Source organism: Vulpes lagopus, chromosome 4 (genome assembly GCF_018345385.1).
Source record: "Vulpes lagopus strain Blue_001 chromosome 4, ASM1834538v1, whole genome shotgun sequence".
Classification (NCBI taxonomy): domain Eukaryota; kingdom Metazoa; phylum Chordata; class Mammalia; order Carnivora; family Canidae; genus Vulpes; species Vulpes lagopus.
Window position 1 is genome coordinate 13,011,380 of NC_054827.1, and position 15,787 is coordinate 13,027,166.

The window sequence follows — 15,787 nt, forward strand, 5'->3', positions numbered from 1 at the left end:
CTCAGTGGTAGGCAGCAGAAGTGCTCCACGTCGGCTGCCCACCAGATGCATGATTCATCCTAAGTCACGTCAGAACTGAAAAGTCAGGCAGCTGTAGGATTTGCAAATAGGGAATAATTAGACTGCTCCAGATTTCCATCAGCTGTAGTAGCTCTTCCGCTCTTCGGATGGAGGCGTTCGGTCAATACAACTTGAAATATTTTCTTCTCAATTAATATAGTCCCTGAAATTTGGCGTGTTATTTGGCCTGTTAACTTACATGCAGCACACTTAAAATCCAGGCGCGCCTGATTTATACGCTCAGGGACTGTTTCCAACACTAACATCAGATTGAGATGGCTATTAACCACTAAGGAAGCAAGCATATTTCTTCCGAGTCTGCTTTAGGATTCAAATTATTACATAGCTGTTTTCTTACAATATCCACGGCCTTTTCACAGGAGAACTTCCTCTTTGTTAATAGCAAGATGGCAAAATGTGGTCCTCCAAAGTCCGTTATATGCTGTGTTCCCAGAGTGAAACTTGGCAAGTCCGAAAGCATGGTTTTACCATCTCATCAAATGTATAGGTTTAGCACTCTCTGTCATTAAAGATACTTCTGAGAGCACTAAATCCCTTATGTCACTTGTAATAATAATTAGAACATTTAAAATGCAAACTGTGCATTTGTGTTAAAATGCAAAACATCTCTTTTCTCTTTGCTCTCATATCCATCCCCATCGCTCACCCTTTCTCAGAGGGGAAGAGAGGATGCTTCCTCTCTTCACTGTCAGAGATGTCTCTTTGTGCATAGCACCCTGCATCTTCAAAGCAAAGTGGAGGGTGTTGAGTCAGTTTTAAAGGTTGCTTGGTGACGTCACAGTATGTTGAGAATACACAGTAATTACATAAGGCCCCACGCCCATCAATTCAATTCATCCTTAAAGACCCTATTCAGGGATCCCTGGGTGGCGCAGCGGTTTGGCGCCTGCCTTTGACCCAGGGCGCGATCCTGGAGACCCGGGATCGAATCCCACGTCGGGCTCCCGGTGCATGGAGCCTGCTTCTCCCTCTGCCTGTGTCTCTGCCTCTCTCTCTCTCTCTCTGTGTGTGACTATCATAAATAAATAAAAAATTAAAAAAAAAAATAAATAAAGACCCTATTCAAAGTCTCCCTCTCCTGTAGAACTTTCCCTGATTATTCAATAGGAGGTCATTTCTTAATGCTGGTGGAGAATTACTCTTTCTCTCTATGGAGAGATGGGTGTAATTAAATATTAATAAATTCCTACTGTAATTTGCTAGTCATTCATGTATTCTCTTGTATCTCTTCTAAGGATGTTGTAAATAGTAATTTGAATATGTCATAATCACTTATATTTTCACACATTTATATCATGTTTCCCCATCTAAATCATAAGCTCATTGAAGGCAAGGATCAAGATTTATGTCTTTTTTTTTTTTCTTTCACAATTCACATCTCCTAATAGTTCCCTACACTTGGAAAGCACTCAGTAAGTAGTTGATTAAGAAGAGAGGCCATTTAAAAAGTATTCCCTTGTCATAGAGGGGGGAGAGTGATCTGTTTTGTTCATTTTAAGAGTCTTCACAGGGTAGATTAATGTAGGGTAGACGTTGAGAGTTCAGACTCTAGAAATGATGATTGAGATATTACCTTGAGATGCGATTACAGATGGTACCGTATGCTGCTTGTAAAAGGTTGTTACTGTTCAGAACAAATGTGAGGATGAGGCCCTTCCACGTGGATGTTGATTATGGTTTACTCAATTAAGAAGAATATTATTGGACAAGCCATCTGTAGGTAAGAGGTATGCTAACTTCTGAATATTTATGTGAAAGTGATTCTCTCGAATCCCATAGGACATTATCCTTACAAGAGGTAATGGCTATGGTTCCCTCAAAATTATGTAGCTCCTAGTGTCACTGGTCTTTAGTACCAAGAGTGTCCACTCAAGTGCCAAGTTTCCATTCTTGGGGAAGAGATTGGCCCAGCCAAAATTTTGAAATAGGCCAACTTTCTTTGGTGTCCCTATGACCTCTCTATCCACACAATTTCCCAATTTTTGGTGCCCTCCTCTCTCCAAAGTCCCTGTGTTATGTATGCTTTCTGTTTGCTTTCAGACCATTCTCCCCTAGGCCAGTATTACATGCCAAAGGCTATATGTTTACATATATATGTATCTTAACTTTTCTGCTTCCCAAACTGTTCCATTCAGTGCTCATGCTCACATTTAAGAATGAAGAGGTAAGCCATGTGATTTAACTAATTCATACTAGAGTAACAAAGACTATTGCCCTTTTAGCCTTCTTGCAGATGTCTCAGTTTTGTTAAAAAAAAAAAAAAGGAAAAGGTTTATTTTTAGGTCCCAGTGATTTTCCTATTGGTAGAAATTCAAACACCATGAAAAAGTAAATTGAACACATTTAAATAGGCTCAGGGAAGGTAATTGTAATACTATTTGTTGGATATTTTTTTATTCCAGGGACAGCATAAGTATTCAACATCCCTATCTCCTTTAATCTCTTCAACTCTGTGGGTGAACATCATTTTGTGCCCTTTACTGAAGAAGAAATCGCAACCCGCCCCCAAATTAAATAATTTGCTTCAAATCATACAACTAATGAGGAGCAGACCTGGGCTCTGAACCTACAGTGTTGGCTGCAGAGTCCATGGCCTCAGCCCCTGTCTGGTGATGCCAGACTTTGGAGAGAAAAGATCCTTGTTGGCACAGTGAATTGGGAGTGTTCTCTGTGTGTGTCCTCTGGCCTCTGCACTGCTTCATCCCCGTAGACTCTTAACGTGTTATTTCATAATAGCCTCCATGGCCATTGGAAGATGTAGTAGAGTGTTCAGTTGTTGGAGAGTTGGTAGCAGTCATTCGGTATAATTTTGCTGTAATTTGGGAACTGTCAGCATTTACATATATTCGAACTGTATTTAATTAGGCCTTCTTGTTCTGGTATAATTGCATTGTAGAGAAATCAGTCACAGTCTGGTTGTGATACCTAAACGGGTGAAGCAGGGAGTACAGAGGCTGAGGAACAGCTGTGGCGATTCTAACTCATAAACAGTGAAAGTGAATGACCCTGGAGATGTTAGACCGACGTATTAAGTTGTCATTGAGAAATATCATCGGTGGAAATTGGAACATCTAATATGGCTCTGGTGTTAGGCTGGGTTCATACAGGATAGAGATGGAAGAGAAGTATGTGTTAGCTTAAAAGAGGCATGTCGATTCTGACTTGCGTGATGTACTTCTAGCAAAGAGGTGGCAGACGCAGGACTCCGCCGGCCAGGTGCCTCACAGGCCGAGTGACATCTGAGATTGTTGTTGTCAACTAAGGCTGATGTGTCATCATGGTTGTATCCCTGGTGGTAAATGGCTGTACCTTAGCCCTGAATGAGGGTCTAGAGAGCAAAGGGGGCAGCTGGTGATGGAAACATCTGGCAGTGAGCAGGGTCTTACTTTGCCTTGTCTGTATGTGCAGTACCTGGGTATTCAACAAAACATTTGAGTGCCTGCTTGTGAATAGCACACTGCTAGGTTTTATTTTATAGTGCCTAACACACACCACACTTGGGTGATAACGTGGAGCCTGACCAAAGGTGTAAGTTACTGAAGCATATAATTGGCCTGATGGCTCATATTCCCATCCTAACTTTTCAGCTACAAATCTGTTGTAGGAGCAGAATGGTCCAGCAGCATTAGCTGGTTATGATTAGGTGTCGGTGGTCATCCCTGGTGATGGTGACTGCAGCCCCCTACTTGGGGGGTTCTCAGCCATCACTGTCCATTGGTTGCCCTCCTCTACCACATTCTCTACCCTCTCTGGCTTGTCCATCTCTGCTTATCCTGTGACAATTTTTTTTTAATCAGTAGTCAAATCTCAGTAACAGGAGCAATGAAAGCTTGTGGACTGAGGGAGGCAATGGGTTTCTTTTATAAACCAGTGAACTGATTGATTTGTCATTATACCAGGTGGCTGCATGTCTATGCATTAGACTGCAAACCAGAAAGATTCAGGGGATGTGGTGGCCTTAACCTATTTGTGGGTGTGCTCGCAGGCATGTATGCACGCTGTGTGCCACTGTGATTGCTGTTGTTTACTCTCATGTGAAGTTTCTTAGTAAAGACCTAGGCAGGAGACACCATTAACTTTGGTATTACTAACGGGAGCCCCTCATTTACATTTCTCTTGAATTCGGACAGTTTATTCAAACAATAGTTTAGGAATTGGACCTTTTTTATGAGACCCATCACATATCGAAATAAAGCACCATGCCAACTTAGAAAAACTGTTGTAGAATTTCTAAATGTTCTAACACCCCTCTTTAAAAAAAAAAAGTGTCATCTTTACTGCCATCAACTATCGCCATAAAAGCTTGGCCTTAAACTTCTGAAATCAGTGGCATGTAAATCAGACATATAGAAAACTGGTAAAGGGGCCCTTTTGCAATGCTGTTACCTTTTAGATTTCAAACACAAACATTTGAAAGCCAAGCATAGTAATGTGGTTTTAAGGGAAAGCTGTGTAAAGTGTGGCAGCGTGTGAGTTCATGGGAGCAGTTCGCTCTGCCCTTCTGCCAGGGGGTTGCTGTCTCGCTGGAGAGGGTATGGGAGGGGAATACGTGTTCTTCTAGAACAGCTCCTTAAAAAATATTGTGTAGACCATCTGTTAAAAGAACCAAACACCACATATACATAAAATTGGGGTTAATAAATTGAACTACATTGTAAAACACAGGGTCTGTTGGATGCTCTGCATCAGACACTGTTCACTTAACCTCAGAGAGCTTACAATTTCCCCAGGCTCCAGGGTGTTTCAGATAAAACTTGGCATGTCCAGAGTTCTGTGAACGGTTTATTGAAAGGAATACAGTCAGATTGCCGCTGTGCCCACTGTACATTTTATAGGCATGTTTGACCATTTTTATGAGTCACAGTATCTACTGCATGTGGTAATTTTATTGGCATGTATAATTTTAACTTTAGTGTTAATTTTGGCAACAGAGAGAACAAAAACAGGCACGCTGTAGTCCTAAGGAGCAAAGCTGAGCAAGACTTTGAATTAGAAAGAGTTCAACGAAAAATAAAGAAAAAAAAAAAAGAAAGAGTTCAACGATGAGGCCTTTATTACAAGGGAAGAGATTAATGGCCACTATGTTTTGCTCTTCTTTTTTGAAAAGTAAGGCCTACTTTTTTCAGACTGGATTGAGTATTAAAATACTTTCTCCAGCAAGATGGAAATAGAGCCACACGTGAGTACCATATTATGCTTTTATGCCAGAATTCTGCTGCATTGATCTAGAATCATAGAATCAATGAGAGCCTGAAGGAATCTTTGACATCATTTCCAAACCCTCATTTTACAGATGAGGGAACAGATGCAGAGTGGTAATTGTATTTTGTTACGAGAGACCAGGCACTTATCAAAATATCTCTGGAACACCTTTATATGTCGGGAATTTCCCAGTTATAAATTAGTACAGCCTTTAGGACTGTGTTGGCAAGTAGGTTGCTCTGAACTTCCTGAACTTCACTAGGGTCAAAGGTAACTCTTTAATCCGGAGTATAGCCCACATTGACATTCACAGCAAGAATTAGTATTTCAAAATAAACAGGAAAACAGGATAATTTAACACTAATGCTGGTGCTTGAAAAAAAAAGGGTTATTTAAAGAAAGCTCACATAGAAGATAGGCTTTGTGGTACTTTCAAGGCCGTAGTTTATTATGATGTAGTTCTCCTGGGAAAATTTTGGCTGTCCTTTTCTTATGGAGTTGTATGAAGATGGGTACTTTAAGATGGAAGGAAATAGATTTATGTTTGCTTTCCTAGCTAGGTATCTTTTGGAAAGCTGCAAATATCATCTGGGAAGAGATGGGTGTAAATTGTTGCAAAAGTCATCTCATTTTAGGAGCTGTGTTGCCCTCCTGCATATGCAGAGGTTGGAGAGTACAGAGAACTTAATGACTGAAAAAAAAAATGGCATTTATAAAGAACAGAGCTTTATTACGGTACTTTATGTTTTGTTTTTTTGGCACACAAATAGAACCAAGATAGGACCCATTTTGCAACGTGAGTGCCTAAAGGTATTGAATATTTAACAGGCTCTCAAATGTATTTCTTGAAAGGATGAATTATGTCAGGGGGAATTTTTTTTTTTTTTAATAATTCCAAGTAAAGGAACTGGCCAAATGTTGGAAGGAAAAAGAGAGAGAGGGGTTTCGATAGTAAAAATGGATGTTCGTGACGAAGATATTTCTGAGGTGGAAGTAAGTAGCGGTAGACACAATACAGGACAGAGGAAGTCGGCATGTGCATCATTTCTGCCTGTTGCCCCAGACCCTCCTTGTCAACTGCCTGCATGATTGTCACGGTTGCCCCTGTTTCCCACATTTGCACAAGAGTGGCTTTCTTAACACCAACATGTCACATCGTTCCACTGTACAAACACATGCAAAGGTTCCCCTTCAACATCAAGAATTGGATCTAAGCCTGTGGTCCACATCTGTGTCCCTCGCCATGCCATCCCACCCCCAGTGTGCTCCAGCTGTGCCCAGGTGTGCCCAGCCCCCCCAGTGCCCTCTGCTTCCTGCCCGCATGCCCTCTCTCCTGCCTCCGCTGGGCTCCCCACGCTCCTCTCTGCAAGGCACCGGGTGCTTCCCTCTGCCCTCCTGCTTCTCAGCTGACCAGTACCTCAAATAAAAGCAACGTCCAAATGTTGACGGAGGCATTTGAAGTTTAATGTTAAATGCACTTACAATCCAAAAGGCTTGCTCACAACTGGAATCTTTTCTTTTGCCTTCTCAGATTTTATATTTACTTACCAGAAATTTATGGAATGCTTACTCTGTCCAAGGCACTGTGCTTGGTTTTGTCTGAATTATTTTGGATTTGACAAATGTTCCCTACGGACCTGTACTTAAATGGATGTTTGTAAGAAAACAAAGCTGCCATAAAACCTATTTACACCTTCTTTTTAGAATCACAGGACAGAGTTGGGGTGGTCCAGAAAAAAATGGCTAGCCTGCAAAGTAGCTATGAGTTGTCTTTATGAATGCATTCAGAACTAATTCTGACAATAGAGAACTCCATCCCATAAATTACAGACAAACAACAATTCATAGTTTATACACAATATGGTAGTTTCTGTAGGTTATGGTGACCAATAATATTTTAGCAGTATTTCCATTCCCTTGTTTTCTTCTTTGACTGTAAATGTGGTCGAGTTGTTGGAAGAATTCTCTGGCATTTTTTATAATATTCCATTTCTTTATTTTGAGAGAGACTGACAGAGAAAGGGTGTGCAGGGGGGGGGGGGTAGGGGCAGAAGGAGAGACAGAGAATCTTAAGCGAGATGGAGCCTGACACAGGGCTAAAGCTCACAACCCTGAGAGCATGACCTGAGCTGAAATCAAGAGTCAGATGCTTAACCAACTCAGCCACCCAGGCGCCCTGAATTTTCTAGTATTTTAAGCGACTAGCTGGCTCATTAAGCAGGTGCTATATAAAAGATCCATAGAAAATCACGGTAAATTTGAATAATGTATTGTATTAAAGATATTTATGATTCCTTTAATATAGATCTTAAATCACATCCTGAACCTCATTTAATATATAATTATTTTTCTATGGTAACTGCTGTGTTTTGGTTCACTGTTGATGAAACTAATAGAGGGAGTCTTAGAAATTGCCTGGTTGAGTATATTTGGTCTCTTGTTATTTTATTTGTTTTACAATTATTTAGCAAATATGCACAAAAGTCACAATCCTGGGCAGCCCAGGTGGGTTTGGCACTGCCTTCAGCCCAGGTTGTGATCCTGGAGACCCGGGATGGGGATCGAGTCCCACATCGGGCTTCCTGCATGGAGCCTGTTTCCCCCTCTGCCTGTGTCTCTACCTCTCTCTCTCTCTCTCTCTCTCTCTCTCTCAATATCTCTCATGAATAAATAAATAAAATCTTAAAAAAAAAAGTCACAATCCTTAAAAATATCCTGAGAAGTTCCAAGGATTACAGTGTTCTAAATGGGTTCTTTCTTTCTTTCTTTCTTTCTTTCTTTCTTTCTTTCTTTCTTTCTTTCTTTTCTTTCTTTCTTTTCTTTCTTTCTTTCTCTTTCTTCATTCCTTTCTTTTTTCTTTCTCCCTCTTTCTTTCTGATTCATTTATTCATTCATTCATTCATTCATTCGACATAAATTTACTGGGTGTCTCGCATAACATTATTCTAGGCACTGGGAATGTAGTCAGAGGGTAGCATTCATGTGTTCTTCTTTTGCAGAACTTATGGTCAAGTGGGTGAGACAGACAGGAAACCAGTAAACACAGACACGCATGCATACATTCAGAGTGTGAAGACAGTAACTTGGCTTAGATTCTTGTGCCAATTCAGGTGTGTGTGTGTGTGTGGTTTTTCCACAGCACCAAGCAGTTCTCAAGCACACGCCTATAATTTGCCTGATTTCTGATACCCTCTACCCAGAGATAACATCAGATCCCACAGGTTTTATCTGAATTATTTTGGATTCGACCAATGTTCCCTGAGGATAGTACCTAAATGGAAGTTTATAAGAAAATAAAGCTTATATAAAACTATTTACCCTCCCTTTTTTTTAAGAACAATACGAATTACGGCAGCTCAGAATAACACCAAGTAGCTATGAGTTGGCTCCCTCCTATAAGACTGCCCCTCTTCCAAGCCAATGGAAAGCCCAAGTTGTCACGTGTGCTTCTGACTGACTGGTTATAAATTGGAGGTTTCCATGGCTTCCTCCTTGGACTTGATTAACTTGCTAGAGCAGCTCATAGAACTCAGAGAAACGTTTTACTTATTAGAGTGCCAGGTTATTCTACAAGGATTCAACTCAGGAACAGCCACATGGAAGAGTTGCATAGGGCTGAGTACAGGGAAGGAGCTCAGCTTCCCAAAGCACACCACTCTCCCCAAATCCCCGTGTGTTCACCAGCCTGGAAGCTCTCTGAACCCCATCCTTCGGGTTTTTATGGAGGCTTCATTACACAAATGCAACTAATTAAATCATTGGCCACTGGCGCCTGATTCAACCTGCCACCTCTCTCCCCTCCCTGGAGGTTGGGGAGGAAGATGGCAAGTCCCAACCCCGTAATCACAGAGTTAGTCCTCCAGGCCACCAGCACCCCCATCCTTAGTCCAAAAGCCACCTTATTAACATAACAAAAGACAACTTAATCTCTCTCATCACTTAAGGAAATTCCTCAAGGGGGTTTTAGGAGCTCTGTGCAAGGAATGGTGATAAAGAGCAAGTATGTATTTTTTTTATAAATCACATCTCACACTCGGGGAACAAGAGGGAGTGTCCCCGGAGCGCTGGAGCAGCACTGGATCAGGTGGTCAGGACAGGGCTCCTTGAGGAAGTCCCGTTTAAATTGAGACCCAAAGGAGAAGCCAGTCCAGCAGAGTTCTGTGCATGGAGCCTCCCAGAAGCTCAATGCATGCAGAGGCCCTGAGTTGAGAAAAAGCTTGTCTTGTTCAAAGAACAGAGGAAGTTGTGAGTGTGGAAGAGGGAGGGGGTGGGGAGCAGTAGGGTGATGGTCCCAGACGTGGCTGGACAGACCCTGGGGGCCACTGCAGGCTGGGGAAGCATTCCACTCTCTTTCTGGGTGCAGCGGGCACTCACCATAGGACTTCATGCAGGGAGGTGGCATGTTTTCTGTTCTAAGATCTGGCTTCTCTGTGGAGAAGGCAGTGTTGGGTTGGAGGGAAAGTGACAGTCATCGAGCCATTCCAGTGGGTCAGGAGAGAGGACGGTGCTTTGGAGGAGGGGTAGCACTGAAGGTGGAGTGGAGGAGTCCACCTGGGGAGCATCTGGGCACAGTGTAGACAAGGATTGCCAATGGCATTGGGGACCAGAGAGGAGTGGAAAATAACTTACCTTAGTGCAGTATAAAAACAAGATGACGAGGTAGTCACTTGGAGCATCCAAATTCCATTCTGTTCTGTATCCTGAGTTAAAAGTTATTGCACATACTCATCATGGCGAAACTGAGCGTTTCCAAAACAAATGCAATTCAGACACACTCAAAGCATGCTGGCTCTTGTAGTTGGCAGCGATGAACATAAAGAAATAAACTTAGGAGATGGCAGTTCAAACAAACAAATAATTTCATCTAAAAGCATAAGGACAAGCATGGCTTCAACTGGAGTGGTTAGTTTTGCTAGCGGTCCTTTCTCTTCTACAGAGGGCCCAAGTTCCCTGTAACCTACACAAAATTAGAAAGTAGAACTGTGGTTAAAACGAATCATATCTTAGTCGTTTTGTAACCTTGGTCTTCTGAGAAGTCCTTAATCACAGAAGACAAATCTCAAGACGGTGTTCAACTTGCGAATGGTACACGAGTCCAAAGGTGCTGCACCTAATTGCCCCGTAGCCCACCGACCCCATCTGCCTTTCCATCCCATTTTTAAAATTGTCCCAAGTGATTTTGAGGTCCATGGAGCTAACATGGCAACTCATCAAGAACCCAGCCTCAGTGTCCCCTTCCTCTCCTGTAGACGGTGGAGGGAGGAAGAAAGATTTCCAGAAGAGAACTTTCCAGTGGCTGTGGCTGAGCTAGAGGGCCATGTAGGGAGGAGAGATCTGAACAGGGACAGCTCCAAACTCCCACGGCCAGTGCACCCAGCCGCCGCCCCTCTTCATCTGTTGCACATGAAGCTTTCCAAGTAGATTGTTTTAACTGAGGGTACGGTAGGCTTCAAAAAGAGATATGTGGCTCTAGGCAGTAGCACCCTTGCCCACTGAGATGGTCCCAGCCCACATAATTTGGTCATTTTTGACTCACCAGTAGGAATGGAGCTTTACCAGCCAGTGGATGCAGCTCACATCCCCAGTGACAGCCAAAATGCCATGGTCTCACTTCGACCCACCGCCACCCCACCACATGTTTGCAAGAGGCCTCTCTTTATGATATTTCTAACCCATGGGCCCCCGAAGTTTGTGGGTCCTAGTGAGGTCAGTTCCTGCCTTTTGCTGTTTCTCTCTTGTTCTGGGTTTGGATACTTTCCCCCTCCCTCTGACCACTGAGAAAATTGCTCTTCTCACCCCCATCTTGCAGAGCATGGAGCCACAGCAGAACGGACTGGGGCCCCAGGTGAGGCAGGAGAGAGGGAAGCACTGAACTGAACCAGGTTTTGTGGGAGGTGTTGGGCTCCAGCCTTTGACCCTGGGGTCTGGGCCTGGGGTCTTGCCCTGGGGTCTGGCCCTGGGGTCTGGTCCTGGGGTCTTGTCCTGAGGCCTGGCCCTGGAATCTGGTCCTGGGGTCTTGCCCTGAGGTCTGGGCCTGAGGTCTTACCCTGAGGTCTGGCCCTCAGGTCTGGCCCTGGGGTCTTGCCCTCAGGTCTTGCTCAAGTCTGGCCCCTTCATCTGCATGCTGGTCAGACTTCACACACACACACACACACACACACACACACACACACACACCGTTGGTTTTCATTCCCAGGCCCTGTTGGCCTGGTTTCATCCATCAAAGCTTTTCCCATCTAGTCCATCAAAGCACAATCAGGTTCCTTTTCCAAGGGCCTCTGGGCCCCCAGCAAGCCAGGGACCATGGCTGGGCACAGCTTTAGGTGTCCCGACAGTGGGCAGGCTGGTCCACTCCAGAGCCCCTTGGTGCCATCCCAGGACGATGTTGCTCCTGTCAGAGGTGGACCCAAGTCTGGGTCTGGCCAGCCAGGGTAGTTTACTATGAGATAGAAATCATGCTTAGGAAACAAAAAAGGAGAGATTATGCAAATATGTGTGGGAAATAAGCTCCGAAGCTCACGGACATTCTGCTCCGCTGGTAACTTAACCCTCTTTCTGTAGGGCCTTTTTTTTTTTAGGTGAAACCTTACAGAGCCCCCGTGTATGAAACAAGTGGCCCCCGGGTGTCAGGGTTAGACTTTCCTGCTCCTGCAGCCTCTCCCTCTGCCGAGGCCTGCACCCCCACCCGCACCCCAGAAGTCTTTCCAGGGAATTCTGGGAGTCCTTGGAACACCACATCGTGACATAAAGATCACAGACACGAAGACAGACCCTCACATTGCATCTTGACGCTCTTGGGGAGCCCTTGGCGGCCTCCCTCGCTGCGGGGTCTTCAGGCTGGCCTGCCTCTGCCCAGCAGGGCAGATGCGGGCAGGTGGCCACAGTCCTTTGTGGATGGTGATCTGCTCTCTGCTGCTCCCTGCAGTCCCTCCTGTTTCTGAAGTTCACATCTGACTTTGTCATTCCTGAAATTCCTTCTGTGGCTCGCCATCCCTCATAGGATGAAGGCCGGGGGCACTCAGCTCTTCCCTCATGGTTGTCCCTACGTACCTGTGCCCCTTCTCTTCTACTCCCCGCAAACATCTGTCTACAGGTCCCACCGCCTCCCCAACACCCCCCACCTCCCAGCCACCAGGCACACTCCTACTTCAGCACTGGATTCAGGCTGCACATCCTCAGGGAAGCTTCTCACTTCTGCTTCTAAGTCCCACCCTCACCCCCAGGTGCTGCTGCACCACTACCTGCTCCTCTCTGCCCTAGTGTCGGCCGTGCAGCCTTCTCTGGTGAACTGGGAACTCTGGTCTACCCCTCTGTCTCCTCCACTTAAATTGAAGCTCCTCGAGAGCAGGGATGTTTTGGGGAGGGGAGATGACTCTCTTTCCCGAGTAAATCCCAGCCCCCCAGCAAATGCCTGACACATAAAAGGCACTGAGCATTCAGATGAATGAATAAAGTCTCCGTACAAGTGCATTTGTGGAGATGAGAATGGCAGTTATTAAATAAACCAGCTGCAAGTTAATAAATTCAGAATTCAGTTTTTAGTCTCATGCTGTACACCTTTCGGTAGTAAGTCGGTTTCAGTGAGATGTCAGGTTTTCAAGGCAGGTTCTACTTGCCGAGGCAGTTGGAGCTTCCACCGCTCTGTGGATGTCTTCCCACTTGAGTGGCATTGACTGTGGCCGTAACAAACTGCTGTGTTCAGGGTGGGTCATGTTCATAATACAGGGAACAGGCAAGAGTCTGGAGGGGGCGTGTGTGCGTGTGTGTGGCGAAAGGCCGGGTCTTGAATGAACCGCTTACTTGAAAAAATTGTCTTTCTGCAGGTGATGTGTCACCAATCAGCATGTCTCCCATCAGTCAATCTCAGTTTATCCCGCTTGGGGAAATCCTTTGCTTGGCCATCTCGGCAATGAACTCCGCAAGAAAACCTGTCACCCAAGAAGCACTGATGGAGCACCTGACCACGTGTTTCCCAGGTAATGGGAAAGGAATGTAGCACTTTGCAAATAGAGGTGTGTTCTGGTTGTTCTAAGCCTTCACATGGACTGTTCCACCCATTTAAATGTAGTAAGAAAAAAAAACTCTTTGGAAAATGGAAACTTTTCTCAGTTCTGTAATTAAAAGTCAAGGCACCTCTTTACTTCAAAAATAATTTGCTGTCTTCACGTAATGCTGTAATAGTTTTTTAATTGGGACCGAGAAGAGGAAATTGAATCAGAATCCATAAAGAATTCTGGCAAAAACTACCAAGGTTCTGTTCAACCTCAACATAACCTTCTCGAAATATATGAACATCATGATTCATGGGAGCGTGTCAGAAAATTTTCGTCCCAAGGGTTTACACTAAAGCAACAGTAATGTCAAAAAGAAATACATCTTGAATGCTTGGGTCATGGCTTGATGAGTTGTAGTAATATGCTATTTGATAAATTAGCTAAGATCCCATTTAAAAAAATAAAATGTTTCCTTTTCTTTTAAATATTATAAAAAGAAGACAGTAGGCCAACTGCCTATCAATGCATGAATGGCATTTGGTGCCTCCAATGCCAGAAGATGTTAGGAACAGTGATAAGCTAAAGACTGCATGGGCTACCTCAAGAGAGGCAGCCCACTACTCAGCTTCAGCGTATTGCCACCCCCTCCCCTGCAAAAAATAGAGAGTTGTAAATCTCCTACTTTCTTCAGAAGAACCTAAAAATTCAGTTTTATGTGAAATCTGTAGACTTCCTTAACTATTGTCCATTGTGTGGGGTTTGTGTGTGTGTGTGTGTATGTGTGTGAACACATGTTAACATGTGTGCCAGTGACATGCAAGTCAAATAAAACACATCACTGGGCCACCAGTTTGCCAGCTTGGCTTGGACTCAACCTATGCTAGCATTAAACATGAACCCTTGATACAAGTTTTCATGCAACCTAGAAGAGACCTTGGTAAACAGAAGCTATAGGCTGTATCCATTAGCTTTTGCTACCCAAATGCTGGGTAACAATCGCAGAAAGTCAGTGGTATCCAGAAACGACTATTTATTTAGCTCAGGTTGTCTGTGGGTTCTCCGAGAGTCAGCTGATCCAGACTGGACCTGCCCAGGTAGCTCTGCTCCACCTGTACCCCATCCTTTTTGAGAAAAGAGACAAGTAGAGGCCTATTTCTGCTCACTGGAATTGACAGAGGCACAAGAGAACAAGCCTGGTTGTACAAGGGCTCTTCAGCCCCTTTGGTCACGCCATACCCACTAATATTTCATTGGCCAAAGCAAACCTGTCAAATTTAAGGTCAAAGTATAGGAAAATGCACCCAACCCATGGGACTACTTCTAAACTAAACACTCATCTACCATCCTGAGTCTCACCACTTTTCCTTTTGCCCCGAAGGAACTTCATATTTCTCTCCCAGTGATTTTTTTCTCCCTTCTTCAGTTTTCTAATTGACATGTTTTGAAATTATATATACTGTTGAAAAACTCTAACACAAAATCTACCTTTGCAACCTACAAATTGCCTTAAATTTTCTAATATTATCTCTGAATATTCTTCACTGGTTGCCTTCTTTGTTACCTTCCAGGCAAACCCTTTTCCTTCCATTAGTAAGATAATCAGAGTCCCAGGTGAGAGCGATCTAAGGAGACTGATGTTGTTCATAGACGTAATGCCCTTGTGGAGAAAGACATTATATCTGGTTGGGTATGTCTGGTTAGCCTTCTATCTGGTTAGCCACTTCTGACATCAAATGACCAGCAGCTTTTAAAATCCCTCTATTTTTAGTAGCTTCATGAGAGATCACATAGCTCTTCCAAAATTGGTTACATCTCTCCCATCACTGGGCTATAAAATAGAGAATGGGAAGAACAGAGGGCAAGTATGTAATAGTCAATTGTGGAAAATAACAAAATGAAATAGTAAATTGCCAAGCAGCTGATTACAGTATCACTAAGTTGGGATACTTTAGAGAGAAATTCATAGGTCACTTGTGCTTAGAAGAACAACTGCTTTGCTAGCTTTTATGTTAAGTGGGCCTAGATCTCAAGGCCTTGTCAGATGGACTGAGAGGAGCGAACCTAACCTTTTTCATCTTTGTGACACTGATGACTAACTGGTCTACCCCAGTTGCCGGGGCGGGGTGGTGGGGGTGGAGAACACTCTACAGACCTGAGTCTAGGGGACAGGTGGGCAAACTATGGCTTCAGGCTAAGTGTGGCCCACCTCTTGTGCTTGTAAATAAAGTTTTATTGGAACACAGTCTTGCTTATTTATGTATTGTCTTTGGCTGCTTATACTGCAGTTACAGAATCGAGTAGTTGCAGCTGGGAGATCATACGGCTCACAAAGTAGTTACTTTCTGGCTCTTTACAGAAAAAGTGTGCCAGCCACAGGTTTACGGTATGGTAGTAATGATTTAAAGCTTTGTTCAGCAATACCTCCATATTTTAAACTAGTATCTCATAAAATGAGGTTATTTCCTGCCTGTCTTCCTTCTTCCTTCCTTATCTCCCTCCTTTCTTTTCTT

At 43.8% G+C, this 15,787-nt stretch overlaps 1 protein-coding gene across 13 annotated transcripts in view; it reads left to right on the forward strand.

Moving 5' to 3' along the window:
- The window catches only part of STOX2 (storkhead box 2), a 216,144-nt gene that overhangs the window by 181,675 nt on the left and 18,682 nt on the right, over positions 1 to 15,787 (forward strand). For 12 of the 13 annotated variants that reach the window (XM_041753880.1, XM_041753881.1, XM_041753882.1 and 9 more), the window contains one exon: positions 13,107 to 13,259. In XM_041753880.1, the coding sequence (XP_041609814.1) occupies positions 13,107 to 13,259 (153 nt within the window). Of the gene's footprint in view, positions 1 to 13,106; positions 13,260 to 15,787 lie in introns of those variants that run through there. The other variant, XM_041753893.1, reaches the window with a different exon arrangement.